General features: G+C 40.0%; 2 protein-coding genes across 3 annotated transcripts; both read left to right on the forward strand.

Moving 5' to 3' along the window:
- Window positions 1-595: 595 nt before the first annotated feature.
- On the forward strand, window positions 596-4364 carry LOC106133496 (zinc finger MYM-type protein 5-like). Its single transcript, XM_013333239.2, has 2 exons — window positions 596-1152; window positions 1891-4364. Exons 1-2 carry the CDS (start codon window positions 1011-1013, stop codon window positions 2712-2714), a joined length of 966 nt encoding a protein of 321 aa, XP_013188693.2. The 5' UTR covers window positions 596-1010; the 3' UTR covers window positions 2715-4364.
- Window positions 4365-5019: 655 nt separating this feature from the next.
- LOC106140275 (uncharacterized) lies at window positions 5020-19087 on the forward strand. Of its 2 annotated transcripts, none has more exons than XM_013341849.2 (2): window positions 5020-5194; window positions 17377-19087. In XM_013341849.2, the coding sequence occupies exon 2, from the start codon at window positions 17380-17382 to the stop codon at window positions 19015-19017; it is 1638 nt and encodes a 545-aa protein (XP_013197303.2). In that variant the 5' UTR covers window positions 5020-5194; window positions 17377-17379; the 3' UTR covers window positions 19018-19087. The 2 variants fall into 2 exon arrangements, with proteins under 2 accessions (XP_013197303.2, XP_013197302.2); XM_013341848.2 differs by lacking the exon at window positions 5020-5194 and adding an exon at window positions 8710-8851.
- Window positions 19088-20424: the final 1337 nt, after the last annotated feature.

A 20424-nucleotide genomic window follows, 5' to 3' on the forward strand; every position in this document is an offset into this window, starting at 1 on the left:
GGTGATGCGTCAGTAAAATAACTCTGAGCTAGTGTAATGAACTTAGTCACGATACACACAAATCATGATCGGAATGAAATTCAGGCACGATTTATGATTTATCCATGGATATTATACATGTAAAAAAGGAGCCAATTAATCTCTTTGATGAATTTTATTTTACGATCAATTTAATTTAGAAGTACTAGAGGATGATAAGCAACTAGTTAACTAAAGGAAACGGTGTTCCTGACGATTCAATTTGGTAGAAACTAAAGCACAGTTGAGAAATATTAATGTACAGTAAATTGTCATAATACTAAAGCATTGTGCTATTCGTTTATGAAATTTGTATAATTTTTACAGCCACGAATAATGATGATGATGTTACAGGTGACAAACAAACCACAATTTCAATTTTGGAACTACCTCGACGCGACTACAATCGATGTTACTCGCATGAGATTTGACAAAGAATGTGAGTTGCGTAGTTTTTTGTCGTTGAGTTCATTATTATATAAATGGTTGTAATTTTCTGGTGTTATTATAATATTTTTTGTTCAATAAGTACATAAATGATGTGAGGACAGGGGCGTAGCTACCGCCGTATCTGCCGTATCAATTATACGGGGCCCCCGAGCCACGGGGGCCCCAAAGTGTGTAAGGAAAAAGAAATAAAAACTTCCTAATTTATTTTATTTTACAAATGACAAAATTCTATAAAGCAATTACTTTTTATCCCGCCTTAAGCGTGCGTTCAAAAGTTGGCAACACTCTACATCGTTATGGCGGGCTGCGGGACTTCCCCGTTTTACTTACTTCATCTGCAACTCAGCGGGGAATCCCTCAATAATAAAATCGATATCACGATGTACGTGTACGTCCATACTCTACATTTGATGTTAAACCACGGAGTGCAGTGCAGTGTTTATTTACGCGTTTTATGTAATTGTGCATTACCTACATTGTAATTCAGTACAAACAATATTGTTCTTCTGGTTTAACAATATTAGTAGCGATTTGTAAAAGAAATGAGTGAAAGGAAAAGAGATTATCCCAGCGGTGCTGAGAAAAGAAAAAGTAAACGGAAAAGGGAAGAGGTTATAAAAAAAGTGCCCAAAATTTCTTCATTTTTTCAGAGACAAGATACTGTGAGTGATTTAGATTGGAAAGGTAAGTACTACCCAACCCATTTATTCGGGGTCCGTAGTGATTAACAAGGAAATCTTTTAATTTCGGTCTGTCAATCTGTCCGTCACAAAAAGTGGTCTCCCCCCCCTCGTTTTTCACAACTACTGGTCCAAAAATCTAAAAAAAATATTGGAGACTCCTTACTAATTAAACTTTTACATGAAATTGGTTTGGCAAAAATCTTAAAACGGATAAGGTTTAAAAATAAATGTCAAATTGTAAAATTAGTTGTTCGAAAAACCGAAGTACTTACTAATTTACACAAGTACTATTTTACACGACGCTAATGTGGATCTGCGTGGTTAGATACGCGTGGTTGGTTTATTATTTACCTGTAGCGAAGGGTAAATTTTGTTTCTAGGGTGCCTCGAAACAAAAAAAAACCGAAACTAACTTATCTATAGGATCAATTTGTTTTGTTGTTTGTCTATCAGTCTGTATCGTATCGTAAATTGCGTGTTGAGAAGATGTGCAGACTCGCTTTCGGGTTGTTCTCGTTTTGTATGGCCACTACACTACGCGCTGCGTTCAAATAGCACGCAGGTGTAATGTAACGCACGGACGGGCTGCAGGTGATTTTGTATCTACTAATACACGAACACAATCCGCGTAAACACTAACTGTAACCCTTAGTAAAGTTATTTATTTATATATAACTCTTTTTAGTTTAGTACCAAAGCATTCGTATTTATTTTTTAACGAATACTCGTTTATTTTTAGATCCTTCTGAAGCACGTTCTGCGTCAAATATCCATTCGGAAATAGAAGAAAGTCAAGCACATACTTCATCGGATGTCCATCCAGAAATTGAAGAACACCAAGTCAACGATTCTGATATATTTGAGGATTGTAATATAATTTCATCAGATAGAGGAAATTTCGGTGACAATTTATCTGAATGCGAACGAAAAATAATTTTTAAATTGGGTCCATTTAAACCACAAGGACCATTTCCAAAAGATCCAGAAAGTAACCGACCTTTTTCGGCCTATTATTATTCATATTTCAATCAGGCAGGCATAAAACTTGTAAGACCATGGTTATGTTATTCTAACGTTTTAAACAAACCGTACTGTCACTTCTGTTGGTTATTAGCAGATCGTCAAAACAAATCGTACTCCTCTGCTTGGGTTAACGGTGTTTCGGTTAGAAGCAATTTTACGCAAACTATACTTGACCATGAAAAGTCACAGCAGCATATGAATGCCTCACTCTCTTATAATAATTGGTTGCAAGGAAATACCATCGATACTCTATTGCAAAGTGAAATCAATAGTAAAATTACATTCTGGAGAGATGTACTGAATCGTATTATTAATGTTATAATTACTTTAGCATCTTGTAATCTATCTTTGAGAGGGCATGATTCTGATTCTGGAAATTTTATGGCAATTTTACGTTTGCTATCTAACTATGATGCAACTTTAAAAGAACTTCTTCTAAAACCGAAAGGCGAAATAAATTATTTAAGCCCTACGATTCAAAACGAAATTATTAGTTTGCTTGGTACCACCGTTAGGAACAATATTATCTCAGAAATTTAAAAAGCTCCATTTCTGACAATAATTCTGCATACAACACAAGACTTGTCAAAAATTGACCAACTTTCTGTAGTTTTTCGATATATCTCGGTTACAGAAAATGATGATAATGTGCCTAAAGAAATAAAAATCTGTGAGTCCTTTTTAGGATTTATAGCAGTAACCGATTGCAGTGCTGCAGGTCTGAAAACTGACATTTTAAATTTGACTAAAGAATATGGAATTGATTTGACTAAATGTAGAGGACAGGGTTACGATGGAGCAAATGTTATGTCGGGTGTTTATGGAGGATTACAAACCCTAATAAAAGAGCATGCTCCAAATGCCGATTATGTTCATTGTGCTGCGCACGCTTTAAACTTAGTTTTAAACGATGCTGCGAGACACGTTCGTGAAGTATCGACTTTTTTCGATAATTTAGAAAAAATATATACTTTTTTTGGCAATAGTATAAAACGCTGGGCTATGCTAAGTGACGATCCATCTGAAAAATATTTGATTACCCTTAAAAAGGTATGTCCAACCAGATGGTCTTCTAGGAACGATGCTTTATTATCGGTAAAGAAAAATTTTTTACTTATCATGAAAACTTTGTACCAACTTAATTTAATTTCAAATAAAAAAGATGAAAAATATAATTAATATTTTAGAGAGTTATAATTTCTTAGTGCTCGTTACATTTTTTTCTTCACTATTTGAAATTATTAATCCTATTTCTAAAGCTCTACAGCATGAAAATAATGACTTACAGAAATCTAGTATTTTATTAAGTAATATTTTAAATAGACTGTGCCAATTAAGAAATCAGATTTCATTTAATAGTTTGCTAAATGAGTCCAAAGATTTAGCAAAAGAGTGGGGGGTAACAACTGTTTTTAAAAACAGTAGGCGAAAGATAACGAAGCGTTTTTTTGATGAGTTATCACAAGATGAGAGAATTTCCGACCCGATCCTATTTCAAAGTCAATGTATACTATTGCTGTTTAGATATATTAATTTCTCAAACTAAAGAAAGATTTCAGAGCCTTTGCGACCTGAGTAGTATGTTCGAAATATTACAACCGGAGAAACTCCTATCTTCTTCAAACGAAGAGATATTAATCGCTTCCGAAAAACTCGGTTAAATACAGTAAAGACATCTCAGTTAATCTTTGTGATCAATTAAAGGCTCTAAAAACATGCTTAAAATCTGAAATTCAAAAAATTTATTCCATTAAAGAACTCATTGAATTATTGCTACTAAAATTCAATAGTCTTGCATCTAGTTTTCCCGAGGTAATCACAGCATGCTTTTTATTCTTGACCCTTCCAGTTACAACCGCAACTGCAGAAAGAAGTTTTTCAAAATTAAAACTGATAAAAAATTACTTAAGAACTTCGATGGGACAAGAACGGCTGTCAGACCTCTCACTATTGTCCATAGAGGTAGAAACTTTAGAAAAACTAAAATCATCATCAGCCATAAATGATTTAAAATCAGTTTGCCGAAAAAAAGGTAAGGCGAATGAATATTTAAAATTTGATTTTTATTTGTAAAATTAAATTTTTAAATTAAGGTTAAATTATGTTATGATAAATAAATATTTCTTTTCACAATATTTTTTTTCTTTTGTGAAAAATCTTTACCCCCAAACAATACAAGGGCCCCCAAACAATTTTTTATACGGGGTCCCTCCAATGCACGCTACGCCACTGTGTGAGGACAGAACTTTAATAATTTGTTTTAAAAAAGTTTTTAGGATACAAAAAATATGCGAGGTTTTCAAAGAACAGTGAGATAACTTTATACCTTAATTGCTGTGGATGCTTTTGTGAATGTCAAACCTGGCATTTGGTCATCGACCCCAAAATGGTGATGGCAATAAAAGGAAAAAATCATTGGGGTAGGTGTGAGGCAGCATTTTTACATATCAAATTATTCCAAAGCGTGTAAAACGTGTAAACTTTATCACCTATAAACTGACCCTGAGCGTTCATGCCCAGATCACAAACAGAAAACCTTATGATGAGAGAAAGGTGATAAAGAACTGTTTTTGACACAGATTAAGTACCTACCTACCTGTTTTGTCATCTTTCAATTACACCAGATAATAAGTACCATTAAACAGCTCCCAAACCAGCGGTATCAGGGTGACGCCGACAAAAAGTGCGAACGTAATAATGATCTAACGGTATTGACTTTCGCCTGCAACATGCGCCAGAGCCTCTGAGGAGACGAGAGACGAGACCCTCGGCGGATGCGCGGGCGCCGGCGGCTGCGAGGGGGGCGGTCAAGGCCGCGGGCGCGCCCGGCGCGGCGGGTGGCAGCGGAGCCCCGCAGTCGCTGCACAGCGCGCGAGCCGGCCGCACGTCGGCGTCAGTGAGTGTGTGTGAACCAGTCAGTGGAGGCGCACGCCGCCCGGCGGGTCGTCGACCGAGCATGAGCGCTCGCCGCCGCCGCGTCCTGTCTTCTCCGGGATCCCCGTCCAGTCGCCACCGCTAAGGTGAGCTTCCGGACCCCCCGCTGCGGCGAAAGCTGTACCGAATCGCATTTCAAATTCCTCGAGTGTGTGCTTAACATCGACTGAGCTTGAAGCTCGCTCTAAGAAAAGACTCCAACGAGCCTCGTCACGAAACTGTGTGTTGGTGATTCATTAGTGTTTCAAGAATTAGTTCACATCATCAACTCTTTGCAGCAAAGTAAATGGAATAGTTTATCTTTGATGATTCTTCCATATTATCCTTATCAGTTTTTCAATCACCGTCAATGTGGATTGATTTGTAAGCGATAGCAGGTGATCTGATAGTGATTTTTACTGCAATTTCAAAGTGTTTGCACTTACGTTTGAGGTTATCACAATTTCTAATTATTTCTACTATAAGTGCTTTCCAGGTTTTCAAGATACCACAATAAATGAAGTGACGTATCACTGAGTAGGTTACTTATGAGATTCTGCGTGGCACCCATTTAAACTAATTGCTTACCTACTCAAATAATTTTGCGCAATGTTGCAAAATATTGTGAATTAGGATTATCCATCAAAATAAATCTATCAAACGCAGCAAACAAGCAATAAGCAGACGAATCTAGTTAAAAATGCAATAAAAACTTACTACGAATAGCTCAGTTAAATGTTACGGTAAATTATAAAGATAGGTACGTTCTTGTAATGAGTTTTAAAATAAAATGAAAACGTAATTATTATCAAATATGCTCCAACAATATAAGTAAAACAAACCGGTTTTATGAGAAAATAAATATAGTAAACAAACTGTCTAACATTAAAAATAAATCAATGATTCAACTCATTTACACGAATCACACAAAAACTTCATGCCTAATGCGTTGTGATTCGTGATCTGAGTAATCATTAAACTTGAATCCTATTGGAAAAACGGCATTTTACTATGAGTCATATTTTAAGGATACAATATACCTACATACGTATAAATTAAGAGAAATATGATATCACCCTTCGCTTAGCCAAAGGTGAAGACAAAGGGTCACCTAAGTATGACAGAGAAACCAGGACAGCCGGGAACTGGTTTCCGCAAGAGATCGGCCGCGACGCCCTTTCTAGCGAGCAAACACCGGCGCGGCGGTTCTCTCCGTTACGTGTGTTTGTTGGGTCCGGCCTTTCACATCACGCCTCGCTCGTAATGTTACCAACATTGCAGCATTCTGATCGCGCTGATAGTCCCTGAAAACGCCAATTACAACTGAAGGAACAGGAATAACTCGCGGTATAACTAACTATAACGTGCGCCTGCGTTAATATTTCTTTTGATTTCCGTTCCCGCTGGAGTTTTGGGGAAATCTTTTAGTACTCACAGACTATAAATTCATCATACATGCTAAACTTGAAATCCCTAGAACCAGGGGTTTAGGATAATAGATTCATTGAATAATGTAAAACAATAAAAAAAAAGGTAAAGAAGGAACACCGGTATATAGTTACATACATATATAGTTGCTACAGGAAGATAGTCAACAAAATATTGATCAAACAACACGGGGTGTCACGTTAGCGTCGTCAACAAAGCGCAGAATGTAATAAATTGCCGTGGGACACCATGACTACATCATGACAATCATCCAATCGAGTCTGATTCCAAAGGGCAATTTAAATTCTTTCTTAATGTCCATTACATTGTGTTTAGTACAGCAATACAATTTTTTCATGATATTACGATTATAACAATTTGCATAAAATATATGTATTGGCATTACTTTGTTATTTATTGAGGTAGAACATTATCATAGTACGGTTTAAAGTGTGCCTGGCATTCTACCTAGGTGAAACTGTTTATCGGACCGAGTACCTAGAACGCAATAAAGTACTACTCGTAAATCGATTACGGCTTCATTCGCCTAATATTTGAAATGAAAATCTTTGTAATGCAATGTCAAACATAGTCAGTTTATTTAGTTACGTGTGCTGTTTACATTACTTCTTTGGTTTCCATGCCTCCAGTGTCCACGTTTTCATGATCGTGGCTATTAATAGAATTAAAAATATCGCTGCCGCATCCGCCAATAGCATACAAATACGATCGCATGCCTTCATCATTCTCACGTGTGGGTGAAATGTAGGTTAATCTTACTTTAAAAAGCTGGCCTGGTATTTAGTCCATGTTTGAATTAACTTACGTTTAATAAGACTTAAACAGTTTTAGTTTCAATGGATAATCCCGCCTTGTTCTTTATCTCCACGAATATTGAACAATAGTAACGTGATATTTTATTTGTGCAGTTGATGCTACATTGGCCAGATTTTTAATGGAGATGTCTATTTTTGTGAGTTTTAAGACAAATAGACTCCAGACGGCACATGCTGTCTGCAAATATATGCTGTGGAGACGTGTGCGATGTTATGAGAATGTTAAATTAGTCGCGGTTATAAAGATAAGTATCGAACGTCAGGCATGTTTTCTGGCCACGGTATGTCAGTACACCGAATATTTCGTCAAAAGCTTCATGTTAGTGGTGTCTCATCGTTAAAGATTGTAGGAAGGATTGTATTTTAGTGATGAAACAGCCATTAACTTCCAGTTACTTACAATTTGGCCAGTGATAAAAGCAAGCGGTTCTTAGACTTATCTAGAACGCTAGAAACCGGTCCCGGCCTGCTTCAATCATTATTTATAATATTCGATGTACTTTCAAATGCATAAGGTCAGCCCGGCCGCGTCACATAGTGCACTCTAAGGTTTTACTGCTGCAATAACAAGTTTCTTGTTTAAGAGCCTTTCTTACAATCTGACTGATTCACTGATTTATTCTTATCATGTCTTTAAGAAAGAGTCATTCAAATAATTACCTTGCACAATCTCTTTCACACTTGCAATTATCAGATATTATTTCTTATCTCAAAAGTCTCAAGGGCACAATCGACCAATGACAAAGTCGCATCAAGAATCGTTAAACTTCAATAAAATAATTAAAATCTGTTCAGGTTCCACATAATTAAGATGAATAACGGGTGATCGTGATGTGTAGTAGCCCGGGGTCTCGTGGTCCGCTGTAACTGTAGTCAACAACCGTTGGCGCGCAGTGGGTCGTGCGGACACTTCTCCGCCAGGCTAGTGGTTAGGCTTACCATTATCTATGAATCAATTCATGGAGACAACATTATAAAATCATAAACACACAAATATTTTCTCGCCACTAAATTTATATTATCTTTAAGCCTACATTTCGAAGAAATTTGGCAAATATCACCATCTGGAGTAATTTATAGAGACTTGTATTTCTGGAAATTTCACAAGATTGAGTCGCCAAAAATATACTCAATTTAAATTAACGAGTAGCTTACCTATAAAGAGCAATCCAAGAGGTATCAATCAATGTTTTATAAGTCGGAGATAGTAGTTTGTATTGAATGAGAGACCTACTGCTACACCAAGGCTAATCCTAACAGTCTCAGTCAGATATTAGTTTTATTGATTAACACTTTTGTGTTAATCAATAAAACTAATATCGACTTACCCGAAATAAGTATTATCTGATAACGTTTTGGTATCGCAACATTGTGGCGTTGGAATTGATAAATTAGGTTAGTCCATTTGCGTTGTTCTCTGGTGTCTTTTGTGTCCTGGCTTCATGTGCGTCCTCGGCAGCAGCTCCAGCATCCTATGAGATGATCTCCGCATCTTGTGATGTAAGTGAACTTGCTCCATGCATGCTCTATTTCATTACTTTCAATGTTCAGTGCTGTGTTTTTGTTGTTTCTTTGTTTTATGTGTATTGAATTAATGTGAGCGATCTGATAGGCTTTATGGTATTGACTGCTGATATTTTCGATTTGTCTAACCTTATGAATAGACAATGTTGTATCGGTAATTAAGCATTACCTACAGACACCAACTTTCTCTTTACAGAGCATATTCCATAGTTTCTTAACAAATAATTATAATATGACCATTTATATTTTTGTCCTTGTTTAGAGCAGAGCCGTGTGGTTCCCGGCACCAAATGAAAAAAGAATATGACTACTTCATTCCTTCCCCATGGATGTTGTAAAAAGTAACTAAGGGTTAACCTTTAAAACTTGGGATTCTTCTTTTAGGCGATGGGCTAACAACCTGTCACTATTTCCATCTCAATTCTATCATTAAGACAAACCGCTGAACATGGTCTTTCAGTCTTTTCAAGGCTCTGTCTTACCCGTAGTGGTTATAGACGTGAATATATGTATTAAAACTAGTTTTTTTATCTTTATTTTCTTCACGGGCACTATCAAAATTTTTATATTTTACATCCGCAAAACCTAATAATTCTGGCGTCACGCTGCATTACTCTTGATCAATGCTGTGGGCGACAAATAACACGTCGTCTTGCCCGCGCGCTCCAGCGGCGCTTTCTGCCGCTTTCTACCCGGCCCCGCGCACACACGCTGCTCAGTATAACTATTTTTTACATTTTATTACTGGTCAGTCTTCATTGGGTGTAATATTAATTTTCTTTACTTTCTATTGTAATTGTACAAGTATTTTCACCACTTGGCTGAAAGCCATTCAAATGATCAACACTAGTGTTGTAGCAGTATTCATACTTGTGGATCCTCAAAATTTAAACAAATTTCCTGAGAGGAAAGCTCATGAAACTAAAGTACAAATAAACCTTGAAAATGTTATAGTACGTAAGAACCGTAGAAATTTGGTGCAGCCTTGACCTGTCGCCAGGCACCATTGTCACTACACTATTTCCTTCCTGTAAAATAGTAGGAGGTAGATGTCAATGAGTTACGAATTAGTAGTAGCTGATAGTAAACAATGCTTCAAACAACAACTCACTGTACTTGAAAACTACGTCCAATTCAATTGTCTATTTATGACATTAGTCAAAAATTAGAATCAAATGTTTTTGTGGTTTACGACAATCGGTCACATAAAAATTGAACACATTTGTTTATCCAGGCTTTACTCACTGAATTCTAGAAACAAAGTCCTTATCTTATTTTCACAAAAGGAGGTCTTGTGTATATCACAGTTTTTTATAAAGGTAAGAAAATGCATTAAGAATTGAACGTTACAATAATGATAAAATTAACCAAAAAACATACTAAAACTTATACAGAATACAGAAATTAAACATGAAATTAAATTCGTCCGTGTAAATTGGCGCCGCGGAATCGTGCCGAATCGTAAGAAGGTTGGGTTGGGAGCATTACCACATTGAATGGAAATGCTTATCCACTGGTCACATGATACATCAATCAGCGTCTTTTAAAGAAAATTATGGAGTTGATGGGACACCAAATCAAGATTTTCATGCTTAAAAATTATGCAGTTGATATCATTTGTTTTTCTTATAAGTAAGTTGTCTTTTTAACTAAGCCGCTAAATTAAACTGAAGCCGCTTCCTACTTTCCCTCCATCGGCCACGGCTGCAATTGTGTGACTAATCAGCGCCCGTGACCCTGGCCTGCTTCTCCCGGGCCGCTGCTGCCCCGGGCACACACAGCCCGACCAACAGCCCACAGCTACGATTACCCTTTTTGACTGATAGCAAACCAGTTTGCCACTGGCGCCATTACAACGCAGCAGATTTATTTACGTCATTTAGAAACTAGATAGGTGTCTGCATTCGGTTTCAAATATGTCAGGAATGCAATATAGTTAAGCGATTAAAATTGACTGTTGTCCGTCAGGTTGTTCATTAAAATTCGGAGTTTTTTGTGAGCAATAGATTCATGACTTCAGCATTAAATAATGTTTGCCATATATCATAATGTTCTGTTTATATAAGAATTGAATACCACATAAACAACCTTTATTATTTTGGACACGAGTTAAAGATACGACTACAAAACTTCAAAGCGCTCGTCTTAATATTTAGTGAGGAGTAACGTAAAATTCATAAAAACATTTTTAGACGAAATAATGAATGATTTACGAGACAAGAGCTGGCAGTCGCTCCGCTGCTCACTGGTGTTCTTGAGATAAATAAACAGAGGGCAGATATTTCTGTCGAAGCAGCCGCTGCAAGCTGCAATTGCAGTGTTTCCAAGTGTCGTGATTTGTTTTTATAAGTATTATCTTATCTGATCAGTTCAGAGGAAGGGCTCAATAAGATTGCCAGATAATTAGAAAGAAAGAATTGTCTGTTTATTCTCTCAGTGATTACATCAATAGCAGAAACGATTGTACAATATTAATTGCCAATGAATAAAATACCTATCGGGCCCATTCAGAGTAGAGGATGAACCTTCGAGGTCAGCAACATTTATTAAAATCCGAGAACATTACCATAACTACAAGTTGTGAACAATTAACATAGGTGCCAATATTGAGGGCTATGTTAGTTATTGGAGGATTGTTCGTTATTGGAGCTCCTCCGAGCTTTGTGGTGCTAGTAATTTGTGATTTAAATATCTTCACTTGCACATTTTCCTCTTTTTCCAGTATATTTTTGTTGTTTAGACTACAATTTTCTTGTCAGCGGAGAGACAAACTTTTTCTCTAACGGTTCAGTATTGATCATTAGAATATATTTATAATACATTATACCCGGAACATGTCAAAGGTATCAGAATTCCAAGTGTCAGGAAAGTCGCGCCCTCGTCTCGGCCCCGCGCGTCGCCGTCGCCGGGTCAGAGGCCAGAATTCGGTAGACAAGGCACATGTCGCTGTAGTTTCGGTAACTCCACTAGATGTGACCTCTGGCGTTACGTAACTAATAACGAAATGGAAATAAATGCGCCTTGCGAGTTATAATGAATGCTAGCTCAAGGGTTATTAAAAATTACATCACAGTTGTAGCATTTCTTGGAAGAATGCAAAAAATATTGTCTTATCTTAATTATCCGTCTTGACTTAAGTTTTATTATATTACATTTTGTTCTTACCATTTTCTTACAGAAGCGAACTCTCAAATTACAATAAGTAGCATAATTTTGAACTCTGCTACTGAGGCAATGCTATTACAAAAAGTGTGTCATTATAAAAAAAAATTTATGGCTTAAACCGTATAATGTTTTTCCACTTCGCCTTCCGAACAAAGGACATTAATTTGCCTTGAATGATTCCGTTTTTTTATTAATTTTAATTATCAATTGGTCGATATAACACTGTCGCCGTTCTGTGTGATTCACAGAATACAAACAAACAGCAGCCGATACTACTGGCTGTAGAAAGTTGAAAATTTCGCATGTCCTTGGAACGTGAACGGGAGCGTGAGTTTGCGCCAAGAGAATCCTCTCTCAGCGCAATTTTGTCGGAAGCAGAATAACGAGTTTTTAATTTTTACCTTATTTTTTCGCTGTATCTACGTTTCTTTAATATACCACTTTAAGTTGAACTGACAGAGTTATTAATCTAATACAGTAAGAGTTTTGTTACGTGGCATTTTATTATGTTTTATGTTGAAAAAAATCTATTAAAGTCCCTCCCAATGTTTGAAGGCTCACGTCGAGAGATGTGATATGAAAATTAAGAATCATTATAATACTAACGAAACATGTACACTAAGTTGCAGCTTCTTCGCTCAATGTTATCATAATAATTGGGTGTTTTGAGTGTGCGGTTTTTGCGAGCCGCTCTTGTACTGTCGGAAGCAGACTCGGCGTTGCGGTGCCTTGCCGTTAAATAATCTCGTACTTCAATGATGTCTACAAAAAATGCATCCTGTTTATTTCAAGAGTCGTGATCGTCTACTTTGGGACTAGTTTTAGCTATTTTGGGTCTTGTTCACGGCCACTGCGCCGGAGCGTGCTAGTGATGTGATGTAAATGCACTGCCGCTTTGAAAAGACCGCCTTTTATTATTCTAATATTTCTTACTCTAACTATAGATTCAGAAGAAAGTTTATTGGCAATGGTTATCCACAGTATCAAGAACATTAGTATCATAAGTCAAAAAAATATTGTAATTTTTTACAGTAATATTTGTTATGTCACCCGGATTATCGATCAGAAATGCAACAATGTGATTCGTGCACTATTCCTCCCAGGTTGGGCAACCGAGATGGGCGATAGCGCTTCGAATTACATCATCAGCTCTACTTTGATAAGAATCTGTTCTTATGAGCTCAGGCATCCTCGGGTCTCAACGCATGAATTTACGGTTTCAGATTATCATCCACTCTTCCAACCTGAAGATGTCATAATATTTAACAGTGCGAAGTAGTAAAAATTAAATTGACTACAGTCATCAAGCGATTAAATAATTTTTCTTTAGTTGGTTAAAATGCGAGTTTGAAACTCGGCCTGTTTCGCTTATTTATATCTGTTGAAACTTTCTGTATTTGCAACCTGAACAACACTACACAGAGCTTTCAAAGCTTTTCCAGAGGCCGCGACGTCAGAGTTGCAACACTGCGCCTGCGCCGAAACAGCATTAGCCGACTGACACAGTTGGCAACTGCAGCCACAATACGCGAATAGAGCTTTATGTAACACGTGTGTTCACAGCAGACGACACCCTCAATATTACTGTTAATGTTGCTGTTGTTAATTGAACCGAAATTAACGGACATGGTTATTGACTACGACCAACACAAACGGTTAAAGTAATTATTGAAGTCGCACATTATCCACGACCGTTGCTAGTGAGGCGAGCTAATTTACGGGTATTTAGTAAATGTAAATGGCGGGGACTATTAAATATCTGGGTAGGCAATGCATTTATTTCATTAGAGACATATATGGCAGTCTATGTAAAGAAAAACAACTATTTAATTTGGACAACAATGGGTTAATGTTAGAGATACGTTATGATAATGGAAGTAAGACAAAATAAGAATTTAAATCGTATTCTAAGGATGAAATTTAACAGTACCTACCTAAAAATTAACTGTTACATTGCCTAATGAAATGTCATCCACGTACTTAATTTGATATACGAGACCGTTGACGCTCGCCAATTATAACAATCAACTGTAATTATATGAGCGACAATAGTGCGACAGCTGCAAGGCGCCCGCGCAGCGTTGTGTCTGCTGCGACCTCGTCCAGATCGCACTCCGATCAACTGTGGACGAGATTGGCGAGTTTCGAAACGCGACCGCTAACGGCACATGCAGATGAAATACCTCTCTAGACCATTGTCCGTATTTGAATTCAACACCGCACCATGTATGGTCTATATCTTGTTTCTGAGATCCAACGCGATACTTTTATTATCAACGGTTAAAATTTCGAGAGCATCCTTGTCACAACTTTCAAATTCTCGGCGATATTTTCAAAATTGGAAACAAAATTACAAATAACAGTTAAACGCCTACTTACCTTACTGAAAATATTCTGAAAATATAGGCTGTTTTAAAAAATTAAAGTAAAAGAACTAATCAATTATAACTAACAGCCTTTATCCCTTGCGGGGCAGATAGAGCCAACAGTCTTGAAAAGACTGATAGGCTGCGTTCAGGTTTTTACCTTGATAAGATAGAATCGAGATTCAAACAATGACAGGTTGCTAGCCCAACGTCTAATAGAGGAATCCCAAGTTCATAAGCCTATCCCTGAATTTCATTTTACGATATTTATGGGAAAGACAAAGAGGGGGGTCCTATTCTTTTTTATTGGTGCCGGAAACCACACGGGTTGATTATAACACGTTATTGTAGCACTTGGTCCAACAATAATAATATACGGGTGTGTGAGAGAGAGGGTAGTCTGGACGAGTCTGCAGCTGGATGCAGTCAGACCGGTTGCGAACTGCTGACGTCCCTCCCCGCACAGCCCTCTCAGGAGGTCAAAGACCTTCTGCCTTTAAACTTCGAGAACAAACACTAGTAAAGAAAAATAATTTGAAATCGAAATATTGTGAAGTATAGAACTTGTTATTATAAATTTACATTCCAAATGATCAGCTCTGTATTAGAATGAAGTAACATCGTCTGTTCCAGCCGCTACTGTTCCCGTGTAGATTGTCATTATTGACAATCAAGGGAAAGGCTTATAAACACGGGATTCTTATTTAGTTGAGCAACCTGTCACTTTATTTTCGTGGCCTTTCAATGTTATCTCTGTCTATCCCGTAAGGAATAAAGTTGTGACATGTTAAGAGCTTAATTTTTTTACACACCAACATATAAATTGCAAATAGAATATACACAAAGACTTGACAATTGTCTCGAGAATGTGCCGGTCCGCGGAGCGCGCTAGCACGGCTCACGGCCACGCTCCGTGAAGCACGAGCCTCATACCAACTCATGAGCTAAGTGTTTTTTTATTTATTAAGTCTATAATAATGTTTTTATTTCTCATGAAATAGATATAGCTGACTGAAGCTCAAGTACATAGTTATTCCAGCGAACGAAGCCAATAATGCAAATGAACCAGGAAGACTGGTGTTTACACTTCTTACATGATAAATTGCAATAAAACGACACCAGCTGATTTCGCTGTTTTTATTAATTTTGCTGGCGATAAATTGATTGTTGAGTGAATGTGACGATCTATGGTCGTACTTAAATTCAATTCGTTCAAATTAATGTCGATTTTGAAGCGAGCTGGTACGCATGCAACTGAGAATTGGCTATAATGCGTTTGATGATACGATATCGTACTCGACTTGAATGCGTCAAGGAAACAATAAAATTTGTACGCGCGTGACTGCAATTTGACTTGGTCGTTGCACGGCGCGCTCGGCAGGCAGGCCGCGTCGCGGAGCACAGCTAGTGCTGTTTGGTATTCGGCGGCCACACTCGCCAATTACAACCGTGGCGGCGCCGCAGGGCGCGGCCTTGACCGCCGGGCAGATCCTCGCCGGATTTTGTTTATACACAAGTTATATTGCCCATCATTTATCAAATCGAATAGGGTTATGAATTCAAACTGCATTATGCCCCAAAATTTATGGAATGTGTCTTCTTTTACAATAACATATTTTTTTATGACAATCCAAAATCAACGAACGATGAGTTCTTTATATCAGTGCAGCGTGCTGACTCATTGGTAGGTATATAGTAGTAGTTCTTCTGACATGTTTGGCCTGATTCTTCTTTCTTATTTCTTTTGAATCTATTATTATATTTATTTATTTAATATTCTATAAAATTATAAATCTGATAAGTATCTGGTAACTGCGTTTGCTAATGATTGTGATGACATTGGTGTGGCGGCGATATGGTCCGTTATTCAAAGCCCAACATTCTACCATCAGTGACGTCACGAAGTCCGCGAGCCTACTGACCTTCCATGCGGCCAGAGAATATGGTAATAATGAAAACTGTATGAAAAAGGCTTTTCACTTGACGTAGTAGACGATGATTCTCTTTTTGATGCATTCACCGCTATTGTAATATTCGAGACGTGCTTTCAAACTCACATGGTCTAAGACCGGTTTGTTGATAAATCTGTCTCGTTCTTGGTATCAGAAGCCTGATTTCCTTCCGGCCTGCCGCAGCTGCTCAACCTTGACCCGCCTCGCCACAAACACTTATTTATCTGTGATCGCAGCTGCTACTGAATGTGACTGCGCCACGTCGCCGTTGCGCCACGCGTCGTGACTCGCCCGAGTGCGAAGCTTTGGTGGAGAAGGGCCGCCCGCGCAGCCGGCTGAGCCGGGCTGTGCACTCCGTCTGATGCATTGTCGTGATGGAAATTAGAGCGGATTGGTACGGCCGTTGCAACACATGGCACGTCCATTCCGTGCCTGGCCAACATTGTATCGCAAGATCGTTAACGAATGCTGTCCAAACGCTTACAAATAATGCAAATATTTATTTAAACATACTCAGCAGTATTTCACGATTAAATTTATTTCATTATATTTGAGGGACAAGTCTTAGAGCAAAAACAAAATAGAATATCCTACATTACTACCAATGCCTTATTATAAAATATCAAAGCAAGATGATTTAAAGATGATAGATAGCGAATAGACTTTTCAAAATGTCAACAATGTGTCATTTTTTATTATGTATTGGTTTTAGTAATCAGTTTAAATTTTTCTATAACGAGATTTATAGTTAAGAAATGTGATGTATTGTAATAGTTAACAAAATTAGTTAATGTGTGTGAAGTTGTAACTGTTGAATTGAAACGTGATGCGCCTCGCCCGGCGCGGCCAGCTCTGACCATGGGGACCAGCGCTCGCCGCCGCCCCTGCCCGATGAGGAGGTGCACATCTTTGCTCACTCACATACCTGACAAAAGCATATCACATAAACCCCTTTCTGCGAGATGCAGCGTCGATTTCTTATGGCCCTGATAAGAACAAGTATATTTTGTAATTTCAGGCGATGCGAGGGTGGTGCTTGCGCTGGTGGAGCGGCGGGTCGCGCAGCCGGCTGCGCTGGCTGGCGGCGCTGCTGTGCTGGGGGGCGCTGGCGGCGCTGGCCCTCCCGCGCCTGCAGCCCCTCCCCGCGCGCCGCGTCCCGCAGCCCCCCGCGCGCCTGCTGCTGCAGTCGGAGCCGCAGGCCTCCACGCCCACGCCCACGCCCGGCCCGCCGCAGCCCGCCACCGACACCCGCGTGCTCTCCGAGGACGAGCTGCGCGCCGACCTGGAGCGACGGCTTCCTTCACTTCCCTACGCCTATTGGCAGAAACACAAAGATGACAAGAACAAGTTCTTCAAGAAGAAAGACTGCGCTCCGTTCCCATCCATTTACGAGCTCCAATTTCACAACACTTACTGGCAGACCATGCTCTCCAGCCAGGGCGTGTTCCACTTCTACGGCGCCTACATGGACGCGCGCAATACGTCGCGCATCGGGCCCGCGGTGAGGGTGCTCGCCGTGCACGACCGCATCAAGCCCACCGTCGTCACCCACTGCCAGCTGTGGTTCGAGGAGCGCGCCGAACCCGTTATAGTGCGAAATCTCGAGTACAAGTACGTGTGGAACAACAAGTGGGGCAACTACCGCGACCACGTGCTGCAGCCGTACCTGCTGGCGTGCGTGCTCCCGCAGGAGGTGCGCCACCTGGTGCCGGCTTCAGTGTCCATCGTAGAGAACGCGTGCGACCGCGCCACCAACAACCTGCGCGTGCACTACGACCGCCCCGACCCCGCTGTCGGCCGCAAGGAGTTCGCCGTCTGTGTCAAGGGACTCGACTTTCTGCACGAGGACTTATCTGTACGACTAGTCGAGTGGATAGAACTGATTAAACTTATGGGAGCAGATAAAGTGTTCTTTTACGAATTGCAAGTGCATCCGAACATAACGAAAGTGTTGGACTATTATAAGAATGAAGGTACAGTGACCGTGACACCGATCACGCTGCCGGGCGGCCAGCCGAACCTGCCCGGACTGCAGCACATGTACCTCAAGAAGAAGACGACGCACAAGCGTCAGATGGAGCTGATCCCGTACAACGACTGCTTGTACCGGCACCTGTACCAGTACCGCTGGCTGGCGCTGCTCGACATCGACGAGGTGATCGTGCCGTTGGAAGACCCGGACTGGAGCTCGCTGATGAAGCGCATATTGCCTCTGTCGACTCCGGCAGCGGGCAAACCGCCGCGGACGTCGTACCACGCCTCGAACCTGTACTTCCTGGACTCCCTGCGGCACGAGCACGGCTGGGAGGAGGGCATGCCGCGCTACATGCACATGCTGCAGCACGTTTACCGCACGCGCAACTTCACTAAGCCGGGGCAGTACGTGAAGGCGTTCCACGAGACGGAGCGCGTGCTGGCGCTGCACAACCACTTCCCGCTGGCGTGCCTCGGCGGCGCGTGCTCTTCGTACGCGCTGGAGACGCGGCACGCGCGGCTGCAGCACTACCGCGCCGACTGCGTGACGGCGCTCAGCAAGACGTGCGCGGAGCTGCGCGCGGAGCCCGTGCGCGACACGGCGCTGTGGCGCTGGCGCGAGCCGCTGGTGGCGCGCGCCGAGGCCGTGCTGCGCGCGCTCGGCTTCCTGCCCCCGCACCGGTGACGTCCTGCGATTCCTACGCTTAGTCCTAAATGTATTAAATGCTAGTATTAAACGTATTTTTATAGTTAAAGACACGTTTTTTCCCCCAACACAAATTATATGGATTTATCGGTGTATAACAATGGTACATATGCAAAGGCTTAAGACATAGATGAAAGGACAACAAGATACAATTAGTTGGATGACGAAATGCTGAAAAAGACTTTCAAGGATAGCGAAATTGCTAGGACATCACCTAAAAAGAACCCCACGTATGTCCTTAACAAGCTCGTGTAGCTATTAACGTTTAATTCACAGCCAGAGCTGAACCAATGTTTAAGCACTAAAATTATAACTGTACTTAGGGTTTACAGTCGTAAAAAAATCTCAAGTTTCGCTATGTCTGTCTGTCTGTTTGGAGCCAAGCCCTCTAGATCGCTAAACAAAAGAGATTTGCCATTAATAAACATACCATGGCACATCAGATAAACCACATGTGGTTACGTCTGAAATACCGGCAGCCACGCGGTCGCTATGGTTATTATGCCAATGGTAGGTTAAGTCCGACATTCATTTATAACTATGCACTTTTTCTTGTAACTGTGTAAATATCTGTATAATAGAAATATTACAGACAAGCAGTCTATAGGGAAATCAAAACGGTGAAAACCGACTTAGGAAATATGCACTTTCATACATACATACATACATACATAAAATCACGCCTCTTTCCCGGAGGGGTAGGCAGAGACTACCTCTTTCCACTTGCCACGATCTCTACATACTTCCTTCGCTTCATCCACATTCATAACTCTCTTCATACAAGCTCGGCGGTTTCGGGTACTTTCACCTATCGCAAAAACCATAAACCAAGCTGATTTTTTCTATTTCTTCTAGAGGTATGAGCAGATGACGAAGTAGTCGCATCGTGTAAGTAAGAACTTGTCATAATGGAAGATTCTGGACAAGCTTTAGAACTCCCAAGGGGGATGCAATCAACAGGTGAACCGAGCTCATTAAATGACAAAATTACAGTGGCGTAGTGTTGTCGCCGGACTCTCGGCTCCTTACAGGGAGGGAGGATTACGTCTAAGTGGCCCAAGAAATAATATATAGTACTCTAAGACCTTGGGTTTTAACCGGTCACATACATACATATAGTCACGTCTATATCCCTTACGGGGTAGACAGAGCCAATAGTCCAGAAAAGACTGAATGGCCACGTTCAGCTGCTCGGCTTAATGATGGAATTGAGATCCAATTAGTGACAGGTTGCTAGCCCATCGCCTAAAAAAAAGGATCGCAATTTTATAAGCCTATCCCTTAGTCGCCTTTTACGACATCACGAAAGAGATGGAGTGGTCTTATTCTTTTTTGTTTTGTATATGCGAATGCACGCATGCATATACCAGTAAAATAAAATCTTTC

This window comes from Amyelois transitella, chromosome 22, assembly GCF_032362555.1.
Source record: "Amyelois transitella isolate CPQ chromosome 22, ilAmyTran1.1, whole genome shotgun sequence".
Taxonomy (NCBI): domain Eukaryota; kingdom Metazoa; phylum Arthropoda; class Insecta; order Lepidoptera; family Pyralidae; genus Amyelois; species Amyelois transitella.

What these genes read in the sequence shown, in the direction of transcription:
- LOC106133496 (XM_013333239.2), top strand. Translation starts at nt 1,011, where the DNA reads ATGAGTGAAAGGAAAAGAGATTATCCCAGCGGTGCTGAGAAAAGAAAA. An exon ending in GAGTGATTTAGATTGGAAAG is followed by an intron (nt 1,153 to 1,890) that starts GTAAGTACTACC and finishes GTTTATTTTTAG; the next exon opens with ATCCTTCTGAAGCACGTTCT.
- LOC106140275 (XM_013341848.2), top strand. Translation starts at nt 8,831, where the DNA reads ATGATCTCCGCATCTTGTGAT. An exon ending in TGATCTCCGCATCTTGTGAT is followed by an intron (nt 8,852 to 17,376) that starts GTAAGTGAACTT and finishes TTGTAATTTCAG; the next exon opens with GCGATGCGAGGGTGGTGCTT.